This window comes from Protopterus annectens, chromosome 2.part0 (assembly GCF_019279795.1).
Source record: "Protopterus annectens isolate FY-2018-M chromosome 2.part0, PAN1.0, whole genome shotgun sequence".
In the NCBI taxonomy this organism is placed as follows: Eukaryota; Metazoa; Chordata; order Ceratodontiformes; family Protopteridae; genus Protopterus; species Protopterus annectens.
In genome coordinates, this window is record NC_056728.1 from 1,409,242,635 (window position 1) to 1,409,269,435 (window position 26,801).

Genomic DNA, 26,801 nt, shown 5'->3' on the forward strand with positions numbered 1-26,801 from the left:
CATCGGGCATGCATAATTGTGCTAACTTGCTAGAAGACCTGGAAATTTAGCTTTATCTTCCATCTTTTTAAGAACTTCCTCAGCCTTGTTGCCGAACAAGCGGTCCTGATTTAAGGGAGCATCCAACAATTTAGCTTTAACATGATCAGGCAAAGATTGCTCCTTAAGCCAAGCATGCCTTCTGAGCACAGATCCAGTAACAGCAGCCCTGTAAGAGGCCCCTAATGAATCAAATCCACACTGCAAAGTATGTTTTCCAACCTGTTCATCAGAATGCATTAACTCCTGTAATTCTTTATTTTCCGCACAGTCAGGAATCATCATTTTCTGTTTAAGCAATCCAATAACATGTTGCTGATACATTAACAAATTAAATTGGCAGTTTAAAGCCCTAATGGCCGAGGTTGCAGAAGTGTAAACCTTCTTACCCCATCTATCCAGCACCCTGGAGTCTCTATCAGAAGGGGTAGGATTTTTAGCAGAAGAAGTCTTAATGCCATTGGGTCCCTGTGAAAGTGTCACTGGATCCGCAATAGGATTTTTAAAAAGGAACTTGCGTGAATCAGGAACCCTGTAATATCTCGTCAGGTTTTCTGGGAGCAGGAGCCAAGGAATCAGGGGCCAAACTAGATTCAGAAAAAGCATCAACAATGTCTAGTAGAATAGGAATAGCTAAAGGCCTATGCTGAGGCAGGAGTAAGAAATCCCTAAGCCTCTTTTTTCAATCAGAAAAATCCTGGCTTTCCCAGTGGAAATGCTCCCTTAGAGTATGTAAAGTTTTACCAAAAGAAAAATCCTCTGGAGGGGAAGCAGAGGGAATAGAGTGCTCTGCATCAGAATCTTCCTAAGTAGGTAAAGGCAAATACAGATCATCAGAAGAATCAGAAAAATCAGAATCCTGGTCAGAAGATTCATAAACAAGTTCAGTCCGAGGTCTCTTAAAAGGGGAAAGTTGGCTTCCCCGATTAGAGTTATATGATCCTCAGCCATTTTTATCATTTGTTTTTTAGGCATAGAGGCCTCAGCATGCAGCCTGGGTGACGGGTTTTTAGGCATGGTTCGAGATTTAGGCCTAAATTAAGAAGGAGGCATTGGTTTAATATGCAAGTCTGCAGGCCTGAATACACCCTCAGAAGCCAGTGCCTGCACAGCGGCTCCGGACTCATACAAGGCAGAGACATCCGTAGGTTCCATTGGTGAAGCATCTCATGGCATACTGGACTCCGAGTGGGTCTCAGTAGATGCCTGTGAATCAGAAGCAACAGGTATCGGGGCTGCGAAAGCGCCTTACTGAGTACCGGCGAACTGGCGACTGGCTTAGGAGAAGTTTCGTCGGCAGATTTGTACCTCGGCGGCCTGTCTCTGTCTTTATCTTTGCGTTTTTTTGGAATCCCGGTAGTCGGATAACTAGCTAACGACATTTCTGGATAATTAAACAGAGAACCAAAATATTTAGAGGCGAAAATATATCGACGACAGACAGTGCGCTGATTAAATAAGGCACAAAACCGACAGCAAGGTACATCATGGTCAGGTCCTAGGCAAGGAATACAGTACGAATGAAAATCTTTCCACAAGTAATGCAATTATTAACTTTTACTGACATCGGTAAGGAGCAAGAAAAAGTTTCCCCAACGGGGTACTTAGCTTTAGTTGAAGACTTTGGTTCTGAAATTCTTAAACAAAAATTTCAGGAGTCGTCCGACAGGCACTTGCGAACTGCTTCTGCTTCGGGCACCGCACAGCAAGAAAGATGGCTGTAATGGTGTCGGATGCAGGTTTTATACCCCTGACAACCTGACGTCATGGAAGAAGGGACACCAACTGATGCAGGACCCAAGACTTTGTTAATCAGGCCAACTGAGGGCTACTGCAAGCAGATAACCCAAGCGTAATGACTGCAATAGTGAAACACAAAAAAATCAAGAACTTTTCATATTAGCCCTGACTTTTTCATCTCTCAAATGAAACCCTTAAACCCCATGTTGATAGTATGACAAAAGTTTATCCCTCAGAATAAAAACAGGACTGACTTATGTTTAGTACCTGTGTAACAAATATAATTTTTATAAATTACATCTTAGCTATATCCACCTTCAGCAGTTTATTTGAATTTCTCTCAGAATCTTTGGTTAATTGTCCTCCCACATTATACAGCTGCTTCTTTTGCTTCATTTCTCAACTAAATTCCTTGTCATCTCATCTGTTTATGTCTCCACAAACCGGTACTGTTTAAAAAACCCGTATGTAAGGACAAATTCATTCTTATAGCTTTTGTTTTGGTTCCATGATTTATATCCTGAAACAACTTGGAAATGTCCAAGTACTGCAAATAATTTACAAATATCAGCCACTAGGTTAGTCAAATATATAGTCATCCAGAAATAAAGCTAGCTTATGCTGCACACCTTGCCCGATAACCTCCACTGTCTGCCTCCCTTTATTTTCACATGTAACAGTTCAATACAGTCAATACTAATGGGGAACAAGGCACCTTTCTTACTACCCCTCAATTCAAATAGTCTTGACATCCTGCTCTCTACTCTTACTATAGCCTGGGAATCCTTTTATATCTTCCTTGTTAACTGGGCATTTTCCCCCTGGAAATATGCATTCCATGACCAAATGAAGAAAAAAAAAACAACTAACTCTGTCTAATGCTTTTTCATTGTCTAAGCTACTTAAAAGAAAGGGTTCTTATTTCCATTTCTATTTGCACAATTAATGCTTTATTGGTGTTAACAAAAGTTAGTTTTCCCTCAAAAAAAAAACACATTGGTCCTCTTTTATTAAGTAATGCAATGCACTGGATTCATTGTTTAGCTAGTAAGGACATGAAGACATTTTAATCATGATTTAGTATACATACCAAACAGAACCAAGGTCTTTCCCTTCTTTCATGAATACTATTAACAGCACTTCTTTCCAATCATCTGGTATACCGTGTCGCCCTAATATAGTATTAAATAATGCATACCACACTAAATTAACTGCTTCCTACAGCTTCCAAAGGTCACTGGAACTCATTTGCATGAGGTCTGCCCCTTGATTACCATCCCAATTTCCTCAAGATATTCCATCTAAATTTAACACATCTCCCTTTTCTAACTTTTTAAAGCCCCCCCCCCCCAACCACCAAAAAAAACATGCAGAACCTCTACCGCCTTCCGTTCCAGAACTTCCTCCTCCTTCAGTACACTGTAGTAGCTTTAGAAGATGGCCACCATTTATTTAGGCTCCTTTTGGGTGTTATAAGGGATAAGGTGTATACCTCACACACAAGTTAAAAGGTTTCTCTCAGAGGGAAACTGACTAGGCTTAAAATGATTCACAAGGGTAGCTAGCCTAGTACCAATAAAATAATAATAAAAAAAAATACAGGACCATTTTATATATTGCTCTCAAACTTTTGGTGCCTTGATCTTCAAGCCAAAATGTTGTGAGAACTGGGTTATTCTAACAAAAAAAGCATATTTACATACATTTCTTGTTATAACAGTTACCCATATGTTGTCTAATCTTCTGTTCCCCTTCAAGCAGTTGCCAACTGTTGTCCACTTGCAAACTTCTGCCCACACACCACAACCACAAGTTTTTAAATGACTTGCAACCTTCCTCTAAAGTTTTTTTTTGTCTCCCATCCCAAATTTCTCCATCTTATTTATACCTTAAAGTTGTTTTCCGCTTTTCCCACTCTACACTGAAATCCTCACCTTTTGCATCCAAGGCAGAAAATAAACCTCTCAAAGTACGTTGGAACACTGAAATCTCTCTCCAGAAGATAAGCAGGGAAAGGTCCAGTGCTTATCCAAGTGTTACTACACTAGTCAAAAGTTTAAGTGACACCGAGGAATGATCACATAAGGTTAGGTGGACTTTCACATCTTCAGTCAAATACAGATGCACACAGTGTGTGTATTTATATATATACATGTATGTATTTATACATATATACACACATATATATATATATATATATATATATATATATATATACACACACATATATATATATATATATATATATATTCTGTCAAACCAAACATAGGTGCAGCATCTTGAGAACAAGTAAATTCAGCTTGTCCTTGCTCAGCTATCACAACTTCATAACTGATTAAAATATTTCTTTAGAAACCTCCCTTCAAAGTTAAGCCCCATTTTCTGGGTCCTGAAAATCCCTGGGGTCACACACTATATTCCAATCCTACTACCATAATCCCTGCTGAAAATTTACTGTTACTTAAATTCTCTTTACTGTCTGGACATTTGTTTTGGGTGGTACATTCACTGACCATGCTATTCTCCTCATCCAATCGCCTTACACTGCTATATACCTGCCCCCTTGGGTACCTCTTCCGTGCACAGTACAGTCACCCACTTTTTCCAGTAACAAAGCATTTAATTCAGTCTTACTGTCCTAACTCCTTCACATATCTACATGCTTTGCACTTCATCTACTTTCAACTAATAAAGAAACTAAATTACACTGTGGGAACCACATCCTTAGCACTACACCTGCAACCTACAGTCTGGAGAGACTTGTTAACATGTGAGTGAAGAGGTAAGCCAAGAAAACTAGTTAAAAAGTTACTGTCACAGTTTTAAAAGGCCATGCTCTAAAAATGTAAACAATTTCTAAAGACATCTGCTAGCATGTACTAAAACAGATCAGCAACTTTCTTCCACCCTGGGACTGTCTAGCAACCTCCATGACGACTTAACATGAAGACGTAAATAGTTCACCTTCCATCTTCCTCATGACAGGCATCCAGCAGAGATTTGATGCAAGAAACGTCAAAAATAAATATCGGTGACATCAAGACCACTAATCAGAAATACTTTCTAGAAGAGAAATCCAAAATCAATTAAGTTAACAGCCCTTATGCATTCAATTTGGATAAACAGGGCATCTGCTTCTACATTAGTCTAAAAAGCACAACATGTATGCAAGTTTTTAACTTAGCTGTTTGACACCAATGCACTGGATGACAGTAGAGATCCCTGAAGACCTTATTCTCATATGGTACATGCCTTGTATGTATACATAAGGTCTTAGAGGAAACACCATGTCTCACTAAAATCAGGCAAGCAAACCTGAAAAGTAAGCAGGGATACAAATTTATAACAAACATACAAGCATTTCCATGTGCAAAGACAGGTTTCGAGGGTTGTCCAAACACTTTGGAGAAGTGGGGGCTAGTAAGTACTTCAGTGGGTTTCTCAAAGACTGCCTGAAAAAGCAAGTGCTTGTACCTGTCATCTTGTACTGAAGAGGTACTTTGAGACTGATGGGAAGAATCCCTACTAGAATTGAACCTCCTTCAAAGGATACAAAAGCCAGAGAAGCATTTGCAAATAATAGTACAGAAAAGTAAATTCCAGAAGCACTTAGGAAGCCGGGCTCCTCAGATCCAAACAGTGATGCCCGATAACTATGCAAGACAACCAAATGGTTGTGCCATAAACATCCATAACAAAAAATCTTGGTGAAATAGATTTACCATTTATTATCAGAAAATGTTCCCAGCAAACCATTTCGCCCAAGTTTCCTTAGCTACAGTTATGACATCCTTAACCATAGTGAAGATGACAAACACCTGGTTATCTTGGGAAATTCATGTAGCCTATTAAGGCAAAATCTAAGCTGGTGATCGAAGTTTGCTAAGACCTCTACTGGACTGTGACCATGGAAAAAAAAAACAGCATATGAGTGATTCAAGGAAAGCTCCTAAATCACATTTAAGTTGAAAAGATTGATTATACACAAAGGGCATTCAATCCTTGGGAAAGTTCAAATATTTCCTAAAACTAAGGGCCAATAATTCCAAGCTACTGCAAGAGGACATGACAGCCAGTAAGTAAAGCATCCTCAAATACATAAAAAGCAGATGGTATAAAATACAGCAGCAAGCATGACAACCATGAAGCAGAAGCCCACAGAAAAGGGTTCTACAAAAATGGGTGAACATGGAGGAAACCCCTTAATGGAATTTAAGTCCATGCTAACTGAAGTTTTCCATGTACAAAACAATTATACAATGGCATGGCAGAAACAAGCAACATGATCACAGAAAAACTAAAATCTCAAAAATGTTTGAGAAGCTTCAGTAGATTCCCATTTAACAAGTGAAGGAGGACATTTGTTTGGACAAAACGTTATGTTCTTACTAGAACGTTCCATCTGTGTTGTCGATCTTCATTCATTCTTGACTGTTAGGTTTCAGCTCCATCCTCAAAACCGGCCACTATATTAAGCTCGCGCCAGCTAGAAACTCTCAAACTAAGGCTACCCCATAGTGCCTCTCTTCCCTTCCTCTCCCCTCAGATCGAGTTTTGCACTTAGAATATAAAAATGTAGAAGCTTTGTCTGAGCAACTGCCCTACTAGAAGCCCAGGACTACTTACGAACCTCTCGGAGTCTTTTGAGGGGGGTAGGATGTCAAGAATGAATGAAGATCCAACATTATGGCAAGAACATAACTTCTTTATCTGATGTTGTCAAACTTCATTCATTCTTGACTGTTGGGACAGAGTCCCTAGCTACTTACGCCCTGGGAGGCCCTAAGAAAGGATATTCCTGAGCACCATAGAGCCAAAAGAAACTCTTCCCCTGAAGACCATATCCGATTTGTAAAGAGTGATAAAGGTATGGTGAGTAGCCCAAGTTGCCGCTGCACAAATATCATCCAAAAAGGCTTTGGAGTGAAAGGCTTCTGAAATGGAAACTGATCTGGTAGAATGAGCCCTAACTTTTGTTGATAATTTCAACTTATTTTGGTCGTAAATACAGGTGATGCAATCTCTCAACCATTTCAAGTCACTTTGGGAACTGGTTTGCCCAGCTGAAAAGGATAAGAACTGGTCCGATTTCCTAAATGATTTTGTTCTATCTGGATAAAAACGTAGTTGTCTATGTACATCCAACAAATGCAAACAATATTCCACTTTGTTTGAAAAGTTTGGAAAAAAAAGTACAGTTTTGTACCTACCATAAATGTAGATGTTCGAGGATCTACATTGCTGCAGTCATAACCTGTGGGTAGTCCGCTGTCCTCGGTCGGCCCGAATACCAAAGAGCTAGGCTGGCGTCGGTCATTGTCGCCCAGAGCTGGCGATCAGTGCGTAGTGGTACTTAAGCGCATGACCGACGCCATATCCTCAGTCTTTCTTGCCCCAGATGTCAGAAGGCCTACAAAAGAAAAGGCCAGAGCCAAAATAGTAAACGCCCAACCACCACCAGTGTGGAAATACAGAGTATCCCAAAAAGAAACACAGCAACCACAAACTATAGAGGGGAAGGAGGGAGGGATAATAGGACTGCAGCAATGTAGATCCTCGAACATCTACATTTATGGTAGGTACAAAACTGTACTATGTTCTTCGTCTCACATTGCTGCAGTCATAACCTGTGGGTAGAATCCCAAAGCAAAGGAAAAGGGAGGCTGGCAAACTAAATAGCATTAGGAGCTGCTAACATGCCCTGTAAAACTGCAGTGACAAACCCAGCCCTGGACTTGGAATAAAGAGGGAGATGGTAATGCTTAGTAAAAGTGTGTACTGAACTCCAAGTAGCTGCCTCCAAAATATCCTTAGTAGCTACCCCCCTCAAAAAAGCAGTAGATGTGGCAATAGCCCTAGTAGAATGAGGTCTGATTCCAGCAGGAACATTCTTCCCATGATGAGAATAACAAAAAGCAATACATTGACCAATCCACTTAGAAATGGTCTGCTTTGAAACAGCTTTCCCTTGTGAACCCAAAGCAAAGGAAACAAATAACTGTTGAGTCTGCCTGAACTCTTTAGTTCTGCTCAAATAATAACGTAGCTGCCTGTGGATATCCAAAGAATGCAAGACTTTTTCCCCCCTTATTTTGGGGATCAGCATAAAAAGTAGGCAAATGAATAGACTGGTTCAAGGCCACATTAGAAATCACTTTAGGCATAAAAGTAGGGTTAGTACGCAAAGAAACTCTATCCTTATGGAATATCAGAAAGGGTTCAACTGCCATGAGTGCCTGCAATTCAGATACCCTCCTAGCAGAAGTAATGGCCAACAAAAAAGCAGTCTTCCAAGACAAAAACTTCAATTCAGACGTAGCTGCAGGTTCAAAAGGAGGTAAAGTAAGCTTCTCCAACACAAAATTGAGATCCCAGGAAGGAGTAGGAGCTCTCGTGGGGTCTTATATTTTTGCCCCTCTAAGAAATTGTTTGAACAAAGGGTGAGAAAATAAAGGAGGGTCACAATCATAGTGAGCAGAAATGGCTGCAGCATGAACCTTCACAGAAGAGAATGACAAACCCTTGTCCAGTAATTCAGTAAGATACTGTAGTGCAAAACTCAAATTAGGTACTGAAACATCAAAGCCCTTCGCTGTGCTCCAAAGAAAAAATCTCTTCCATTTATCAGCATAAACTTTGAGTACTAGGCCGTCTGGCTTCCAAAATGACATCTAAAACCTGTTGAGGAAGCTGAGACCCCACCGGCTCCATTACAGAATACGCCAGGCTGTTAGATGCAGGGACTGCACCCGGACATTGAGAAAATGATTGTTTGACTGGGATAACAAATGAGGAATCTGTGGCAAAGGCCAAGGAGGCTCCTGAATTAAACTCCTCAGCAGAGGATACCAATGCTGACGTGGCCAATCTGGTGCTATTAGAATCATGCAAGGCTTGTCCCGCCTGACTTTCAAGAGTACCTTGGGAAGAAGAGGCAGAGGGGGGAAAGCATACACGTGAAGGTTGTTCCAACTGAAAGATAGAGCATCCACTTTCCAAGCATTTGGGTGGAACATCTTTGTACAAAATTTTGGCAGTTGGAAATTCAGTGGAGAAGTGAACAGATCTATGTCTGGAGCTCCCCAAGCCACGGTCAACTGTTTGAAAACCTGAGGGTCCAGTTTCCACTCGTGGGGATCCACAATTTGTCTGCTCAATACATCTGCTAGGGAGTTCTGTGCTCCTGGCAGAAACCGTGCTTGAAGATTGATGTGCAAACTCAGAGCAGTCTCCCACAATATCATTGCTTGTCTGCAAAGAGGGTAGGAATGTGTTCCCCCCTGCTTGTTGATGTACCACATGACTGTTGTGTTGTCTGTTTGAATCAACACCTGTCCTGGCTGAAGTAGGTCCTTGAAGGCCATCAAGGCAAATCGGACTGCTAACATCTCCTTCATGTTGATATGCAAATGTAGTAGTTTGGGAGGCCACATGTCTTGTATCCATTTCCCATTGAAGTGTGCTCCCCAAGCCAAGTCCGAGGCATCCGTCGTTAGGATCTGACTCGCCTCTGGTTGGGTCACAGAGAGTCCCCTGTTTAGGTGACATTCCTGAGACCACCACAAGAATTCCTTCTGGATGCAAGGTAAAATCCGAATGACAGTGTCCAAATCGTGGCAGTGTTGAGTCCACACACTTTTGAGATACCATTGTAGCTTCCTCATATGCAGTTTGGCATTGGGAAGTACTAGAATGCAAGATGCCATGAACCCCAAGGCTTGAAGGACTGTCCTTGCAGTCAGCCTGGACATTACTGATAATTGCTGGAAGTAGAGATGGAGTTCTTTGTTTGTCCGGGGTCAGAAATGCCATCTGAGAAGCTGTATTCAGTCTCACACCCAGAAAGCACATGTCCTGAGAGGGCACTAGACTGGACTTAATTTCGTTCACAGAATACCCTAGGCACCTTAAAACTGCCATTACATACTGGAGATGTTGTAGTAACTTGTCTTTGTTTTGAGCAAGAATCAGGCAATCGTGCAGATAAGGATAAATTTGTATTCCTCTCTGTCTGAAGAAAGCAATTACAGGAGCCAGAAGTTTTGTGAATACCCTGGGCGCAGTAGATAAACCGAAGGGCAATGCAGAGAACTGATAATGAGAAGTACCAGCTCGAAATCTCAGGAATCTCCTGCAGCTGGGCCTGATAGGAATGTGAAGATAGGCTTCTGAGATCTAGGGTTACCATCCAGTGATCCTTGCCCAGCATAGGCAGAAGTTGTTGTAATGTTAACATCTTGAACTTTGGAATGTCTAGGTAGGTATTGAGAATGGACAAATCCAGAATTGGCCTCCAAGTGTTTCCTTTCTTTGGCACTAGGAATAGACGGGAATAAAATCCCAGGCCTACTTCTGACGGAGGGACCACCTGAATTGCCCTCATCTGCAAAAGCAAAGAAATTTGCTCCTGAGCCTCCAGCCTTTGCTGAGGAGGCACATCCGGCATGCCTTTGAAAGGAGGAAAAGTGTGAAAATAAAACTTGTAACCTTGATTTATTATATCCAACACCCATTTGTCCTGGGTGACCAAATGCCAGTTTTGTTTGAAAAGTCCCAACTTTCCTCCTAGAGGAGCTGCCAGTAAAGAAGGGTCTGGCAGCGGAAGATACAGGTCATTGGGTCTGTTTACGAAAGGGCTGACCCCTGCCCTCACCAGAAGACTGTGCAGGAGAACTCCAAGTCCTAGGTCTGAAAGAACCCTGAGCGTGAGCCCTGCCCTTAGACTGATAATCCGAAGAAGGATAAGACCATCCTCTAGCAGGCCAATTCCTACTAAACTTAGGGGGCTGCACCTGCATAAAATCCTTGACCGCCTGCATAGACTTAGCCTTATCTTCCATCTTTTTCAAAACTGATTCCACAGGAGGACCAAAAAGTACTTCAGATTGTAGAGGAGCATCCAAAATCCGAGCCTTAACATGCTCTGACAAATTTTGATCCTTAAGCCAGGCATGTCTACGAATAACTGAACCTGTAGCAGCCACCCTGGATGAAGCCTGAAGAGCATCGAAACCACACTGCAAAGAATGTTTGCCAACTTGATCTGATGCATGAACCAACTCCTGAAGCTCCTTACACTCTATACCCTCAGATAAAGCATCCACCTTAGATTTCAATTGGCCTAACAAAAAATTCTGATACTTCAGCATATGAAATTGGCAATTCAAAGCCCTCATAGCTAACGTAGAAGAGGTATACACTTTTTTCCCCCACCTATCTAATGCTCTAGAATCTTTATCCAAAGGAACTGGATTCTTAGCCACAGAAGCCCTAACACCCTTCGGACCTTGAATAATAGTTTCCGGATCAGCTCTAGGACTCTTGTACAAATACTTATGTGCTTCTGGAACCCTGTAATATCTGTCTGGCTTAACAGGGCCAGGAGGCAAAGAATCAGGATTAAGGGAAGATTCAGAAAAAACATCCTGAACAACATCTAAGACAGGAGGAATAGCCAAGGGCCTATGTTGTGGCAGAAACAAAAATTCCCTAAGCCTTTTCCGAGAATCTGAAAAATCCTGACCTTCCCACTTGAAATGTTCCCTCATGGAATGTAAAGTCTCAGAAAAAGAAAAATCCTCTGGAGGAGAAGCAGAAGGACAGGAGTCCTCTGCATCCGAATCTGAATAGGAAGGGAAATCCTGAATTTCTTCAGCTGAGGAATCAGAGTAGTCTGAGGAATGATCCATTCCCTCTAAATCTGGCTCCACCCTAGGCCTCTTCTCTGGGGGGGGGGGGGGCATAGAACCCCTGATCAAAGTAATCAAGTCCTCTGCCATTTTCAACATGTGCTTTTTAGGAACTGGGACTGGAGAGCTAGAACTATGACCAGGGCCAACAAGACAAGATTTGGCCTTAGTATGGCCTTTAGCCACTGAAGTAGAAGGCCTAATAACCTTTTGTAAAGATGGAACTACAGATACCTGAGAAGCACCCTCAGCTGGGCCTAACTCCTGAGAGGCCAACTCCTGCAAAAGTAAAGGTTCCCCCTGGGATTCAGCCGAACCCTCGGCAGGATCCACAGATTCAACCGGAGGCTCCGAAGAACCGGCGTCCGCAACGGACGACTCATCCGGTTTAGACCTCAAAGATTTATCTTTGCGCTTTTTAGCGGTAGCGGGCGTCGGAGGATCCGACGGCATGTTATAGTTACACCGTTTACCGAAAACAAGCCTGGCACAGTCTAATCTACGTTTAATGGTGCGCTTATTAAATCTAGCACAAAAGCGACACCCGACCACGTCGTGCTCAGGCCCCAAGCAAGGAATACAGAAAGAATGATAATCCCTATGAGGTATCTTCCCACAAGAAATGCAATTATTAACTTTTTCTGACATCCGGATAACTGAGGCAAGAAAAGACAAAAAATTTCCCCAACGGGGTACTTAGCCCAACATGGTCTTCGGTCTGAAACTCGATAAATGAAAATTTCACAACGCCGAACGGCACTTGCAAACGCTGCTTCTGCTTCGGACCACGCGGCAAGAAAGACTGAGGATAAGGCGTCGGTCATGCGCTTAAGTACCACTACGTACTGACGTCAGCTCTGGGCGACAATGACCGACGCCAGCCTAGCTCTTTGGTATTCGGGCCGACCGAGGACAGCGGACTACCCACAGGTTATGACTGCAGCAATGTGAGACGAAGAACATCTGGTAGATCTATAGACTTAATAACCTTTGGAGTCTGATACTACTTCCAGGCAGAAAAGAGGGATTGGTTCTAACTGACACTCTGTGAAAAATGATATCTAGGTGTTGCACACACAAAGCCTGCAATTCTGATATTCTTCTGGCCGATGGGATAGCTTATCAGGAATAGTTTTCCAAGATAAATATTTTACTTCACTGGTGGCTGCTGGCTCAAAAGGGCTGATGGACCAAACTTTCTAAGACCAATGTTAAATTTCAAGGCTCAAAGGGCTCCCTAACAGGTGGTTTCAAATATAGGACTCCCTTTAGAAAGGCTGTGCAAAGGTGATGAGACATCAAAGAAAGGTAATCAAAACCATTACGAAAATTTGAATTAGCAGCTAAATAAACTCCAATAGTAGAAGCAGAGGTTCCAGACTGGAATAAGGTTGATTAAATATTCTAATACCTTGTGTCAATCAAGGCTGAAAAAGGGTCAATTTTTTTTCCCTGGAACCAAAACACAAATTTGTTCCATTTACTAAGGTAAAGTTTCCTGGTGGATGGTTTAAGAGAAGCCAGAAGTATCTTTTCAACTGGGGAAGATAGATTATTCTACCTGGCAATTACTGGAAGTGGAGGAACCATGCCGTCAGCTTGAGGCTCTGTAGACTGGGACGGATCAGTCCCTGTGGGTGAGACAACAGATCTGGAGTTAGATCCATAGTCCATGGGCAGTGAACTAGGTGAGGCCAGAGAGAGGGGGAACCAGACTTGACAGGGCCAAAAAGAAGCAATGAGGATCATACATTGGACTTTCGTCAAAATTTGGGGAATTAAGGAGACTGGTGGGAAGACAAAGTAGCCCCAGTAGCCAAACATGTAGGAGAGCATATCTCGGGGAGTCCCCTGAGGAGGGATTAGGGCAAAGTAGTTGCTGCATTTGTGATTTATGGGGGATCCAAACAGATCGCAGCAAGGCTGACCGCACTAACGAAAGATCTTTGTCACTACATTGGTACTGAGACCAGTAGCGAGGCAAGAGTATGCACCTGCTCAATTTGTCCGCAATCACAATGGAATTCCCCATAATGTGCATTGCTATCAGAAAGCAACTGATGGCAATTACCTGCTGCCAAACTCTTGAGGCTTCCCAACATAAGGGGTAGGATTTGGTTCCCCCATTTTGTTGATCTATCAGACCACTGGACATGTTGTCTGACTGAATAGCAATTGTCCCCAAAGGAAGGGCAGATTGAAATGCTTGCAACGCTAAGAGCACTGCCCTTAGTTCTAGGACAATGATATGCAAATTGGCCTCTTGAGGGGACCAAGTGCCTTGAACTGTCTTTCCCTGAAAATGCCTCCCACCTCCATCCATTAGGGATGCATTTGTGGTCACTATGGCCTTGGCCCGAGAGGTGTTGTAAAGGGGTGGTTCCATAATTCCTCTTCTGGCTTTATTCACCAACATAACTCCTGCTTGCATTGGTTGCTTAAGCGGATTGGATGTGATATTGGGTGTGGTAAGGGACCACTGACATACCAGGAGCCATTGAAGCAGCCTCATGTGGTACCTTGCCAGAGGAACTAGGGTGATTGCTGCTGCCATGGACCCAAGAAGTTAAGATTAGACGAGCTGGAACTTTGCCTTGAGAGAGTATCACTTGAAGTTGTAACCTCAACCTGAGCAGTCAGTGGAGAGGCAGAGCAGCCATGCAGGATCTTGTATTTAGTGTTGCTCCGATAAATTCTAAGTCTTGTGTGGGGGATAGTATTGACTTTTCCCAGTTTACTGAAATGCCTAAGAACTCTGCAAGCCTAAGAACGGAATCCAAGGCGGAAAGCAGTATATGCCTGGTGGGGGCAGTGAGGAGCCAGTCTAAATATGGAAACACAAGGAATCCCTGTAGCCTTAAGTGAGCTGCTACCACTGCCGTGAATTTGGTCAACACCCTGGGGACTGTGTTGAGACCAAAGGGCAGTGCTCAAAATTGGTTATGACTGGCGCAAAGCCAGAAGTGGAGGTATCTTCTGGAGCACTTCTTCATTTTTGTGTGTTAACATACATCCTGAAGATCAATAGAGAACATCCAATCATCTTTCTCCAGAAAAGAAAGGATAGACCGAACTGTGACCATCTGGAATTTTGACTGCTGAACAAACTTGTTCAGAACAATGAGGTCTAGGATTGGCTTCCTGCCCACTATCTTTTTTTTGCACTAAAGAATCTCGAGTAAAATCTGGATCCTATTTGGTCTGGTGGGACCATTTGGATTATTTCTTGAAAGCAGCTTTTAAATTTCTAGTGCTGCGGTATCCCTCTAACTGGGTGGATCATCAGGGATTTGCCTTTGTGGTCTTGGATAAAGAGTGAAGGGGATACAATAACCTCTAGTAATTGTCTGCACCCAGGAATCGGATGTTGTTTGCCAGGCTAATTAGTGCAGAAAGAGAATCCCAAGACTCCCTCCAGAAGTAGGCTATTAGGCCGCTGCTCAGCAGTGCTGGTAGGGTTGTCCAGAGAAATTATCTCTGGAACCCTGGTTACAAGGGCCCCCTCTGCCACAGGAGGGGTATCTTCCAGATGAGTTCCCCCCTCTGCCCCGGGTAGAATACTCGCCACGTGTGTCCCAAAAAGGCCCTTGGGACTTTCTGAACCATATCTTCCCACTCCTCTGATATCTGGAGTAAGGTCTTTGTAAAGTGGAAAAATGCACACCCACAGCAGAAAGGATCTTTCCGCCCTTCTCATACCTGGCTAATGTGGCTCTGACTTACGGGCCAAAGGAGCATTAGGGTCTGTGAAGTTACGCAAGTGCACCCAGGCATGACACCTAATAGCGATGCCTGTACCCGCTGCCCTGGCTGCCCCAGTTCATCAGCTGTATGTGCAATAAGCCGCATGGACCAGTTGGAGATAGATTCTAGGATGGCAAGCTGGGAGGCAACCTTACCGCGTACCTTGTCAGACACTGCTCCTGCCAAGGGTCTTGAAAGCTCATTTATCAGGTCCCTTTGAAGTCTTGTGAAATGTGCCAAAACATTCAACGACCATATGGCAAAGGTTATTTACGCATAGACCTGCTTCAGAATATGTCCATTGTCAGAGACTCTGGAAGATGGACAGCAGGATTTTCCTCTGAGAGTTCCTTGTGTGTGTCAGCCGCCACCACCATAGCATTTACCACTAAACCTGTAGACCCAGTGGGGTTTATCTTCAGGAGCTGAGAGAAATTTGTCTGTTCTCTGGGGAATTGGCTTTCTAGTGTCAGGAGCCTTCCATGCATGCTGCACGATGAGTCTGACCAATCCAACGGCAGGTGGGGTCACCCAAGAAGGTTGGGCACAAAAAGCCTGCAAGAAAACAGACTTGGAGGAAGGGTTTGTGGACTTCCAACCAGCCCTCTCTGTTTTAAGATTTCAAGGATGTCTCCTAAGGAGACATCTTCAGGGGGTGACCGTGGGGACCCTTTCCCTTCATCGTAATCTGCATCCTCAGTGACAGATTGTTCTGGAGAATCTGTGCGCTTCCCTATTGCACGATCTCTTACACGGTGGCTCCTCAGGGGGAAGGTCTGAGGACTCATCTAAAGAGGGGGTACCTTGCAGCAGGGTGTTTTGCTGCTCGTGCCCACTATCCCTATGTAGTATATTGTGACAGCTGTGAGGCAGAGGATACACAGATGTGACACACTGATACGGATAGTGCCAACTGCGAGCATGCTGAGGTGAGAGCTCTAGCCATAATCTGGAAGGCAGGCCTGGCCGAAGAGAGATGGGAGCCTGGAACAGAGAAAGACAACCTTGGAACTGGAGTCACACCCCACTCCGAGCCCACCTCCAGAGAAGGAGCCGCTAGAGGACTCGAACTGGTAAAGCACCAGGAATCATAGATGGCCCCGTGGCAAAAATCAGAGCCAAAATAGAGATCCCAGGGCCGGCAGCCAAGTCACGGTCCCACGGGTGGGTCGGCTCTAACAGAGTTGACCACAGAGTCTGTTCCAGGACCAAAGTAAGGTCCACCATCGGAACCGAAGTAGTCTGCACTGGGAGCGAAGTCGAAGATAAATATTTTACAAAACCAAACCTGGGGAGAGGTTGAAGGTGGAAGGTAAGTGGGAGCCCTTGGAGAGTAAACCTCAGCTCCTTAAGGGAGAGAGGTCCTAGATGGGGCAGGGAGACCTCTGGCCGCCAAAAGCTGATCCACTAATCTGACTACATCAAGCTCTGAAAGAGACTCCTAGTGGAATGGATGGACATCCAAAGGTGATTCTGGATGTTCAGTTAAGGGACTCAATTGTTGACCAAAGAAGGGGTCAATAGATAGTGAGTACCTAGTCCTGGGTATTGATTCCGACTTTGGCAACGTGATCAGCTGACCAATGATTTGTTTTGTTGAGGGGAAGTGACCCGTTTGATGGGAAAATTCTGTTAGTACCGAGGAAGGGGTCGGTACCGAGGTGACTTTCGTAGGTTCAGTAGTGGTCTGCACTGTGGGGGAAGTTATAGGCTTCGGTGCAAAACAGTAGCAGATGTCAATTTCGGAATCTTGGGCCTCGATTCCAAGGTATGAGTTGAGACCTGGACCTTAGAAAATTTAGCCTTTTGAGATTTAGGAAACGCCGGAACAGAGTGCCTCCTCTTTTTAGACTCTTAGGAGACTTGGACGTCTCCGCCTCAGACAAAGCCTCACCAAAAGGGCATTTTAACATCCCCTTGAGGATCAATTTGTTTCACCTCTCTACAAGGATTTGAGCGCTGAAACCCTTGCAGAGCTCACAAGGCAGCTGAAACTATGTGGCACCCCCAAGTAATACACACAAAATGCCCATCCAAACTGGGCATCTTTCTTCCACGCTCCTTGCACTGGTTTAGACTGGTAGTTTCTTTATGCTTTTCAGGCATCTTTCAAATGTTAAACAAGGCAGGTGCGCACAGACACAAACTTGCTGGCAAATACACACAAAGAAAAAGGGGAGTACAAAAATTTTTTTTAAAGAAAGGTCATACCAACAATGATAGTTGAAGGAAATACCCACAAGAAGTAAAGGAGGGAAAAGGGATTACCAATGATGGTATTTAAAGAATTACCACAGGTAAGAGGGAAGGGAAAGGCCTATACCAACGATGGTAAGACAAGCATTACAGAAAAAGGTAAAGGGGAAAGAAACAGCACTCGCACTCAAAAAGTAATAGCAGTAACAAGAAAAAATTAACAAGTTTAGAGCTAGAGACCAAAATTTGTAAATAACTACATTTTATATATATGTTAACACTTGGCTGAGAGCACGGCTGACGCTTCCTAAATTCTACATGGTAAATGAGAGCTGAGGGGAAGGGAAGACCGGCACTATGGGTAGCCTTAGCTTGAGAGTTTCTGGCTGGCACGAGCTTGATACAACAGGCCAAGCTGGTTCTGAAGATGGAACTGAAACCCAACAGTCAAGAATGAATGAAGACTGAAAAACACAGTATTTCATCGACTCAAGAGTATAGTTGATCACTAGAAGATGATATAACACCCTCAAACACCTCCAAGATCTCGGTCAGGAAGTTTAGGAGTAAGGATTTAATAAACAGCCCAAGTGCAAAGAATGAGCAAGTTGTCACTTCAAAGGAGGCAGTTTTGTTAACCTCTACCAGGACAGACTCATATAATGCCAAGTATCAAACTACATCATTCCTCACTTCCCATTAAAAACGGATTCAGTTTTTTTACAGAATTTTTTTTTTCTTCCAGTAAGAGCAGGAATGGAAGAAAAGACAGAAAGATGCACAAAAGAGCCTTCCCTGCCAAAGTAGGAAAGACCCATTGCTAAATTCCTCTTGCACGGAGAAATGAACAGAAGAGGGAAGGAGAAGTGTTCGCTTTGGGAAAGAATCTCAGTGATCTCCCCTTCTCAGAAAATGTCAAGCAGGGTACCATTACCCTCAGTTTAAGGCAGAGGAACTGGAGCTAATGCATCTACAAGAGAATTCACCTTCTCTGCAAGAGAATTGGCTCAGAAGTCAGTGAAACAATTAATCAAACACAGGCTGGATGAAAATTGAATACAGTGGTCCAAAGAGATAATAACCCACTTCTGCTCTGCATAGCCTTTCCCTCTTGTTCACATCTGAAGACTGTTTTTAAAGTTGGGGCCAAACAGAGATGATCTTTCAAAGGGTGCAATGATGAAAGAACATTTAAATGGTTCCACAAAAATCACACAAGTGCATCCAAACAGGTCTCCTGATGGCTATGCCTGAACCAATTGCCTGTGAGGTATCATCGCAGCATGGGCGATCAACCTCATTGACGCATTTGAGATAGATTGGAGGGAGGCCAGCTGTAAGGAGATTCTGTTTCCACCCATGGAGGACATAGGCCCAGAAAGATTTGGTAAGCTCCTTGATCAGATCTCTTTGCAATCTGTGTGCAAAGTAAGCGACCTAAGAGCAAAGATTGCTGAGACAAATATTTCCCAAGTTTGTCCAATGCCCTAGACACACTCTTAGGAGGATGGACAGAACCACCCTGCTATGCTTGTTCCTTTCTTGTAGCTGCAGCTACAGCCATGGTGTGTCAACAGGTACTCCCTTGCTCCAGTGTCCATGGTCTTTTGGGGGGGGGGGGGATAACAATTTTATCTGGTCTTTTAGGTACTAGCTCAGTGTCTGTCTCCTTCCATGCCTGCCAAAAGACTAAGTCAATGAGCTCATTGGTGTGTGTGTGGGTGTGTGTGTGTGTGTGTGTGTGTGGAGGGGGGGGCTTAACCCAATAACTAGATGGACAAGACCCAAAAACATTCAGGAACACCGATTCCTACCAGCTACTCATTATAGGTTTATTACACATTAAGTCTTACAAGCTGAATGACTTAGTAAATGAAATGACATTCACTTGTCGCCTTTACAAGTAACACTGGATTTTTAAGGTTTGATTGTATTTGTTTTAACATGGTTTAGCTGAAGTGTTATCTGGTTTAATTTACTCTTTGGTCAAATAAGATATTCTTCTTTAGGTACATCTTTTGCATAATTTAGATGTACATAAATTATTGCACAATACAGGCCTTACATTTCAACGCAGCAGACAGCATGGTTTCAAGCAATAACACTTTCTCGCAGCAAGTTATATTCACTGAAATGAACATTTCCTTAAAACTTACCATTTGGATTAAATAAACCACAGCTTCGTAGTGAGGTTTCATAGCCAACTACCAATTCTTCTATTAATGACACCTGCAGAACAGAAGAAAATGTATTTACACAATGTAAAAGCATTTTCAGCAATCCTTTAATGCTGCTTTGTACTGAAGCTACTTAAGCAGTATTTCTTTGTGAAATTCAAAAAAATGCTTACTTCTCAGAGTGGCACTTAACCTTCTTATTAACCAAGAATCTCCCTCAGACTGGAGTCGGTTCCTACACAGGACAATATGAATTCCAGTCAAGACTACAAACCTTAACCCACTTGTAAAAATGGCAGAAAGAATCAAACACCTTAATGAAGAAAGGGGGAAAAAATGAACATTCTCACGGTCCACAACCTTAAGGAGAAATACACTAACATGTTCTACCACAACTTTAAGACCCCTGTGCTTCAACAAGAAATTCTTGCAAAGCATATCAGTAAAGCAGCAGGGTTCACAATTCACTAGCCTAAGCTATCAATTCACATTAAGGTCTGAGAAAATACAAATGACCTAATAAAATATGACGGGGCTGTTATTCACTTAACCTGACACTTGAAAAAGCTTTAATGGGAAAACAATTACAAATGCACTTCTCAACTTCTTAATGCAAGAAATCTGGAAAAAGTCTAAATAATGGGGGGACAAAGGCCCAAAAATAGGGACAGATTTTAAATATTGCTATCATAAACTTGGAAAGCTGTTGGAGCAGGATTTATGTTAGCGTGCTTTTTCTGAAGGATATTAAGTCTGACACTCAAATGCATGTCATTATTTGGTTTAGTGACTTTAATCTTCCATGATTTGCAGAATAAAACAGATTTTATGAACAGACCAAATAACTGAAGAAAAATCTGGACATTCTGCGAATATCTGTACAGTTGAGAGGTACGAATTCTCCTATGTCAGTAATGAATCACCCACTTTAAAACAAGTCTGATACAGTATCTTCTAAAAATCTCACAAACTTAGCCTGAAGATGACATGCAAGTTTAATTAGTGCCGAAAAATTTAAACATAAAACATAACCTTTAGAACACCAGGTTAACTTTGTATCACAAAAGTACTGGGTATTAAGCAAAATATTAACCCAACCTTAAACAACTTCTGACAAGCAGCCTACCTTCAACTAGTAAATTCTTCTTTCTTCAATCAACAGGTCACCCACTCTGAACATGGCCTAAAGAAGTCCTAGACGACTTTACTGCTGTCTTCCCTAGGTGGAAGTTGTACCCTAACAGGGACTACCACAGTTGAAAATTCAACTAGTGGTTATCACTGTAGCCAGACTTTCTAAGCATAAGTGAAACAAACTGCATTACCATTATCTTAACATCTTTTCAATAAGTAAAACTACATGAAGTGCAAACAGCAAAGTTCTACACATTACACTTTCATCAGTTATGCAAGCAGTTCTAAGAAATTAACTTTATGTCAAATGAAAGTCTACTTAGCATGTTTGCAGGTTCTGTGTTAAACTGTTCCTGGAAAGCACACTATTTAAAACTGCACTTAAAGCAGATAATAAAATATTCTCCAACTACAGAGTGAAAGCACACAGCTCTGTCCCATCAGAAACCTTTTTTTACTGCTGAATCTGGAGCAAAAGTAAATCCAGAACACAGAAAATGATGTATGGTATCACAGAGGGTGTATGCCTTAGAAAGCAATTAAAGACAATTAAAATTAACTTAAATAACCAAACACTATCCTAATCTATAGCAAGGTAAACAAAACTAGATGCACATTAAAATGCAGTGGATCAAGCAGCAAAGCTGCTGCAACTGATAGCTCACTACTATTTTGGTCAACCTTTATCAAAACAGAACAGAAGTAGAATTGAAAGAAAAACAAGTGCTTTCACCATTGAAAAGCAATATTTTTTCTCCAAAAGTCGTACACTGTAAACAAATACACCGTTATAAAACACCTTCAACTACTTTTCTTCATCAGCCAATGCTGACACTAATTCAACACTCCTGTGCAACAGAATGTAAGATGTTAAAGTGATGCCACATTTCCCTGATGATATTCATCTAATGAAAGATGTAAATTACGACCCCCCCCCATTAATATTCCAAAATGTGCACTCTGATTGGTCAGCATGCACATTGTAAATCAGATTTATACTAATGGAAAAAGGTCCGGTCGCCTGGACTTTTTCCATTAGTGCAAGTCTTTTTTTTACAGTAACAGAGAACGCAAGATCTCCGTTGCTTTTTTAGACACTGTCTCGCTATGTTAAAGCAGTTTAACATAGTGAGACAGCTTTTAAAAAAGTAACTGAGATCTTCCTTTCTCCGTTGCTTTTTTTAAAGCCGTCTCACTATGTTAAATGGGTTTAACATAGTGAGACAGCTTTAAAAAAAAAAAAACAACGGATTTCTTCCTTTCTCCGTTGCTTTTTTTAAAGCCGTCTCACTATGTTAAATGGGTTTAACATAGCGAGACAGCTTTAAAAAAAAGCAACGGAGATCTCAGTTGCTTTTTTTTTAAAGCTATCTCGCTATGTTAAACTCCTTTAACATAGCAAGACACTTTGTAAAAAGCAACGAAGATCTTGCTTTCTCTGTTACTTCCACCCACAGTTCTGATGTACTGCGTAAGCATACGCATGCGCAGTACATCAGAACTGCCGCAGAATACCAGACAGCTGCGGAAGGGCAGCAAGGAGGTATTACACAATGTCATTATTTAAGAAAAGTAAGTATTTTTTTTCTTAAATAATGTCATTGTACAATAGCAATAACCCACTAATGGTTGTGGGTAATGCTGGATTTACCCACGGTTGTCTTTGTTTGGCCACTCGGGCTGCACCCTCGTGACCAAACCACACTAACCGTGGGTAAATCCAGCATTACCTACACCCAGGCGTGGGTTATTGCTATAATATCACATGACAATTGAAAAGATATATATATTTTTTTTTATAAATTCAACTGACCAAATCCCGGAGAAAAACAGAAAACAGATTAGAGATCAGGGAGACAAAGCCCTAAGCATGCAGTGGGCCTTAAAAAATAAATAATAAACTACGGATACAACACCCATTCACTGTTCGTATTAGCATACTGACAAACCCATACAAGTAATTCCTAAGCTTACCGATTTACCTACTTCGCATGTCTTGAGGGAGGAAAACTGAAGCTAACATGGATAAAAAACAAATAAACTACAGACTGTACTGTAGAATAAAAATTCAGTGTGAACCAGCCGTACAAACCTGCAATTCTGCCACAAAGTGTTAGGCAGCAACCTGGTCAGATAATTTCTGAACAGTGAACAATCAGATCAGTTGCTTTAAATATTGTTTAAACTATAACCTAAAATTTAAACACAGCAATGTGTACTATTTTAAACAAAAACACATCGTCGGTACTAAAAACTACCAAAACTGATAGATCTGACATTTCTCTAGGTCTATAATTAAGCAATACAAGTAACTACGAAGGCAAGATTTTTTTTTTTTACCATCTCATCTGGTAACACCTTGACTCAAGAAAAGAAAATTAACTCAGCCTTGAGCAAAGGCTTCCCCCAAATGCTGCAGCTCCTCAAAGTAGTTCATCTCTAAAAGTATGACTCCCTCCTCTACTTGGAATTCAGCCAGTGAAGAAATCATTTCATACAGGTGTGTCTGTACAATGTGGAGTATAATCACCTAATCTTACAATTCTCCGGTGCAGTTTGAGTGAGCAGTGCACAGTGACGGCAAAGAGATGAATTCTACCACCACAAACACAGTGCACTTTAACCGTGCTTATAAAATGCACAAGTCAAACAGCACAGATGCACATCAGAAAGTACAGTTGTATACACTTACCATAAATGTAGATGTTAGAGTGTCTTCACTGCTGCAGTCATGACTGTAGGGGATCTCCCCTGCCGGCAGGCAGTCCTCGGTCGGCCAGAATCCCAAAGTCTGGGTCCAGCGTCGGCTGTTCAACCATGCTCCCTGACGTCAGAGAGCCAGGAGTACAAAGCTGACAGCAGACGCCGCCATGTTCTCCAGTTTTTCTTGCCCCAGATGTCAGGAGTTCCAAAATGAGTAAGGTTCCATAACCTTTGCAAATACACCTCAAAAGAATGGTGAGAAAGGAAACCATACAAAGGTAAAAATAAGAGGGGACAGGAGGGAGGGAAACCCAGACCGCAACAGTGAAGACACTCGAACATGTACATTTATAACTGTACACAACTGTACTATGTTCATCGTGTTTCACTGTTGCAGTCATGACTGTAGGGTAGAATCCCAAAGCAGAGTGAAAGGGAGGTGGTCATAAAGTAGAAGGGGCGGCTAAAAGGCCCTGCAAGACTGCAGAAGCAAAGCCTGCCCTAGACTTAGAGTAGAGAGGTAGATTGTAGTGCTTTGAAAAAGTATGCACTAAACTCCAAGTTGCAGCTTCCAAAATGTCTTTGGTAGGAACTCCCCTGAGGAAGGCAGCTGAAGTGGCAGCAGCTCTGGTGGAATGAGTCCGTATACTCCCTGGGATTTGTTTTCCATGGTGTGAATAACAAAATCTAATACCATGAACAATCCATTTAGAAATGGTCTGTTTTGAAATAGCTTTACCTTGAGAACTTGAAGCACAAGAAACAAACAATTGCTCAGATTTTCTGATGTCCTTGGTTCTGTACGGGTAAAAACGTAGTTGTCTGTGTACATCCAAGGAATGTAAGATCCTGTCCCCTTTATTTTGAGAAGTGGGGAAAAAGGTTGGCAAGTGAATAGTTTGATTTAAAGCCACTTTGGAAACCACCTTAGGCATGAATGTAGGATTAGTCCTTAAAGAAACCCTGTCTTGATGAAAAATAATATAAGGTTCCACAGCCATAAGAGCTTGCAACTCTGAAACTCTCCTGGCAGAGGTCAGAGCTAACAGGATGGCTGTTTTCCAAGATAAAAACTTGGAGTCAGAAGAGGCAGCATGCTCAAAAGGAGGTAAGGTGAGTTTTTCCAAAACATAGTTGAGATCCCAAGCAGGAATGGGAGGAGATCTAGGAGGCCTTAAGTTCTTAGCTCCTCTGAGAAACTGCCTCATGAGCTGGTGGGAAAAGATTGGAGGGTCTGTATTATAATGAGCGGAAATAGCAGAGGCATGTATCTTAAGGGAAGAGAAAGAGAGACCCTTATGTAAGAGATCTGTCAGATAAAGTAAAATCAAAGGAATGTTAGGAAGAAGAGGATCAGAATCCTGAGCCTGCATCCAGGAACAAAATCTTTTCCATTTTCCTGCGTAAGATTTTCTAGTGCTAGGACGTCTGGCTTCTAAAATGACATCCATAACCTGCTTGGGTAGGAGAGAATGAATCAAAGACCCTGGATTAACCAGGCCGCCAGGCTGAGAGTTCTGACATGGGAGAGTAGAACCTGACCCTGATGTTGGGACAGAAGGTTCTGAGTCTGTGGTAAAACCCAAGGGGGCTCCCGACATAGGTTTTTCAGAGTTGGGTACCAAAACTGTCGAGGCCAATTTGGGACCAGCAAGGATTATCATCTTGGGCTTGTCCTGTTTTATCTTTAATAATAACCGTGGAAGAGGCGGAAAGGCATATCCCGAGAGGTTTCTCCAACTGAATGATAGGGCATCCACTTTCCAAGCTTGTTTGTGGAAAGTCCTGGTGCAAAAATTCTGTAGTTGATGATTGAGATGGGATGCAAAGAGGTCTACGTGAGGACACCCCCAGACTGCTGTTATCATCCTGAATATTTCGGTGTCCAGCATCCACTCGTGTGGATCCGAAAGGTTTCTGCTCAGACTGCCAGGAAGTTTTGCTTTCCTGGTAGAAACTGAGCTTGAAGGTCCAGATTGCAAGCTAGAGCTGTGTTCCATAGATTCATGGCTAGTCTGCAAAGGGGGTAGGAATGAGATCCCCCTTGCTTGTTGATGTACCACATAACTGTGGTGTTGTCTGTTCGTATCAGTAGTTGTCCTGGTTGTAGAAGATTCCTGAAGGCCCACAGAGCTTTCTGAACAGCTAACATTTCCTTTAAATTGATATGTAGGTGCTCCTGATCCTTTGTCCAAAGGCCCTGCATACAGTTGCCCTGAAAATGGGCTCCCCATGCATAATCTGAGGCATCCGTGGTTAGTATCAGAGTGGCAGGAGGCAGAGAGAAGGGTTTTCCTTTGTTTAGAGTACATGCCTTGGACCACCAAAGGAATTCCTTTTGAAGACAAGGCAGGACGGAGATCAGTATGTCTAAACTGTGACAATGCTGAGACCATACACTTTTTAGGTACCACTGTATTTTCCTCATATGTAGTCTTGCATATGGTACGAGAAGGACGCAGGAGGCCATGTAACCCAAAGCCTGCAGGAATTTCCTTGCAGATAGCGGAGTTAAAGTTGCCAAGGTTTTGAAAGTTGAAGCCAGCTGTAACTTTTTCGTATGTCAGAAATGCCATCTGGGTTGCTGTGTTTAGAAGAGCACCCAGAAAAGTTATCTGTTGCGAGGGTGTCAAATTTGACTTTTTTATGTTGACAGTGAATCCCAGGAACTTGAGAAGTTTCTGAACAAATTCTAGATGCTGGAGTAAGACATCCTTGCTGTCTGCCTGAATAAGACAATCGTCCAAATAAGGGTAAATTTGAATTCCCTTGAGTCTGCAATAAGCTACTACTGGAGCCAGGCACTTGGTGAAGACCCGGGGAGCAGTAGACAATCCAAAGGGCAGAGCAGAGAATTGATAATGCCTCGATCCGGCCTTGAACCAGAGATATTTTCTGCACTCCTGCCTGATGGGAATGTGTAAATATGCCTCTTAAATCCAAAGTCACCATCCATACATTTTTGGTCAGCACTGGAAGTAGCTGCTGTAGAGTAAGCATCTTGAATTTTGGTATTTCTAGAAAAGTGTTCAAGACTGACAGATCCAAAATGGGTCTCCATGAATTTTGCTTCCTGGGGACTAGAAAGAGCCTTGAGTAAAAACCTTGTCCCATCTCTGAAAGCGGAACTAGTTCTATGGCTTTCATAGCCAAAACAGCTTCCACCTGGTTTAAGGCCTCTGTCCATTGATGCTTTGGAAGATCTGGCCATCCGCTTGGCCTTGGTAGAGTATGAAAATGGAATGTGTAACCTCTTAAAACCACATCCAGAACCCACTTGCCTTGGGTTATACGAGTCCAATTTTGGTGAAAAAGTGAAAATTTTCCTCCGAGAGGGGCTTCCATGCAAGAAGTTCCTGCAGCCCAACAGAGGGAGTCT

General features: G+C 42.5%; 1 protein-coding gene across 1 annotated transcript in view; it reads right to left on the reverse strand.

Moving 5' to 3' along the window:
• The window catches only part of NAA15 (N-alpha-acetyltransferase 15, NatA auxiliary subunit), a 2,782,393-nt gene that overhangs the window by 1,720,829 nt on the left and 1,034,763 nt on the right, over positions 1-26,801 (reverse strand). Inside the window, exon 9 of the mRNA XM_044060403.1 lies at positions 19,565-19,637. Within this exon, the coding sequence (XP_043916338.1) occupies positions 19,565-19,637 (73 nt within the window). The remainder of the gene's footprint in view (positions 1-19,564; positions 19,638-26,801) is intronic.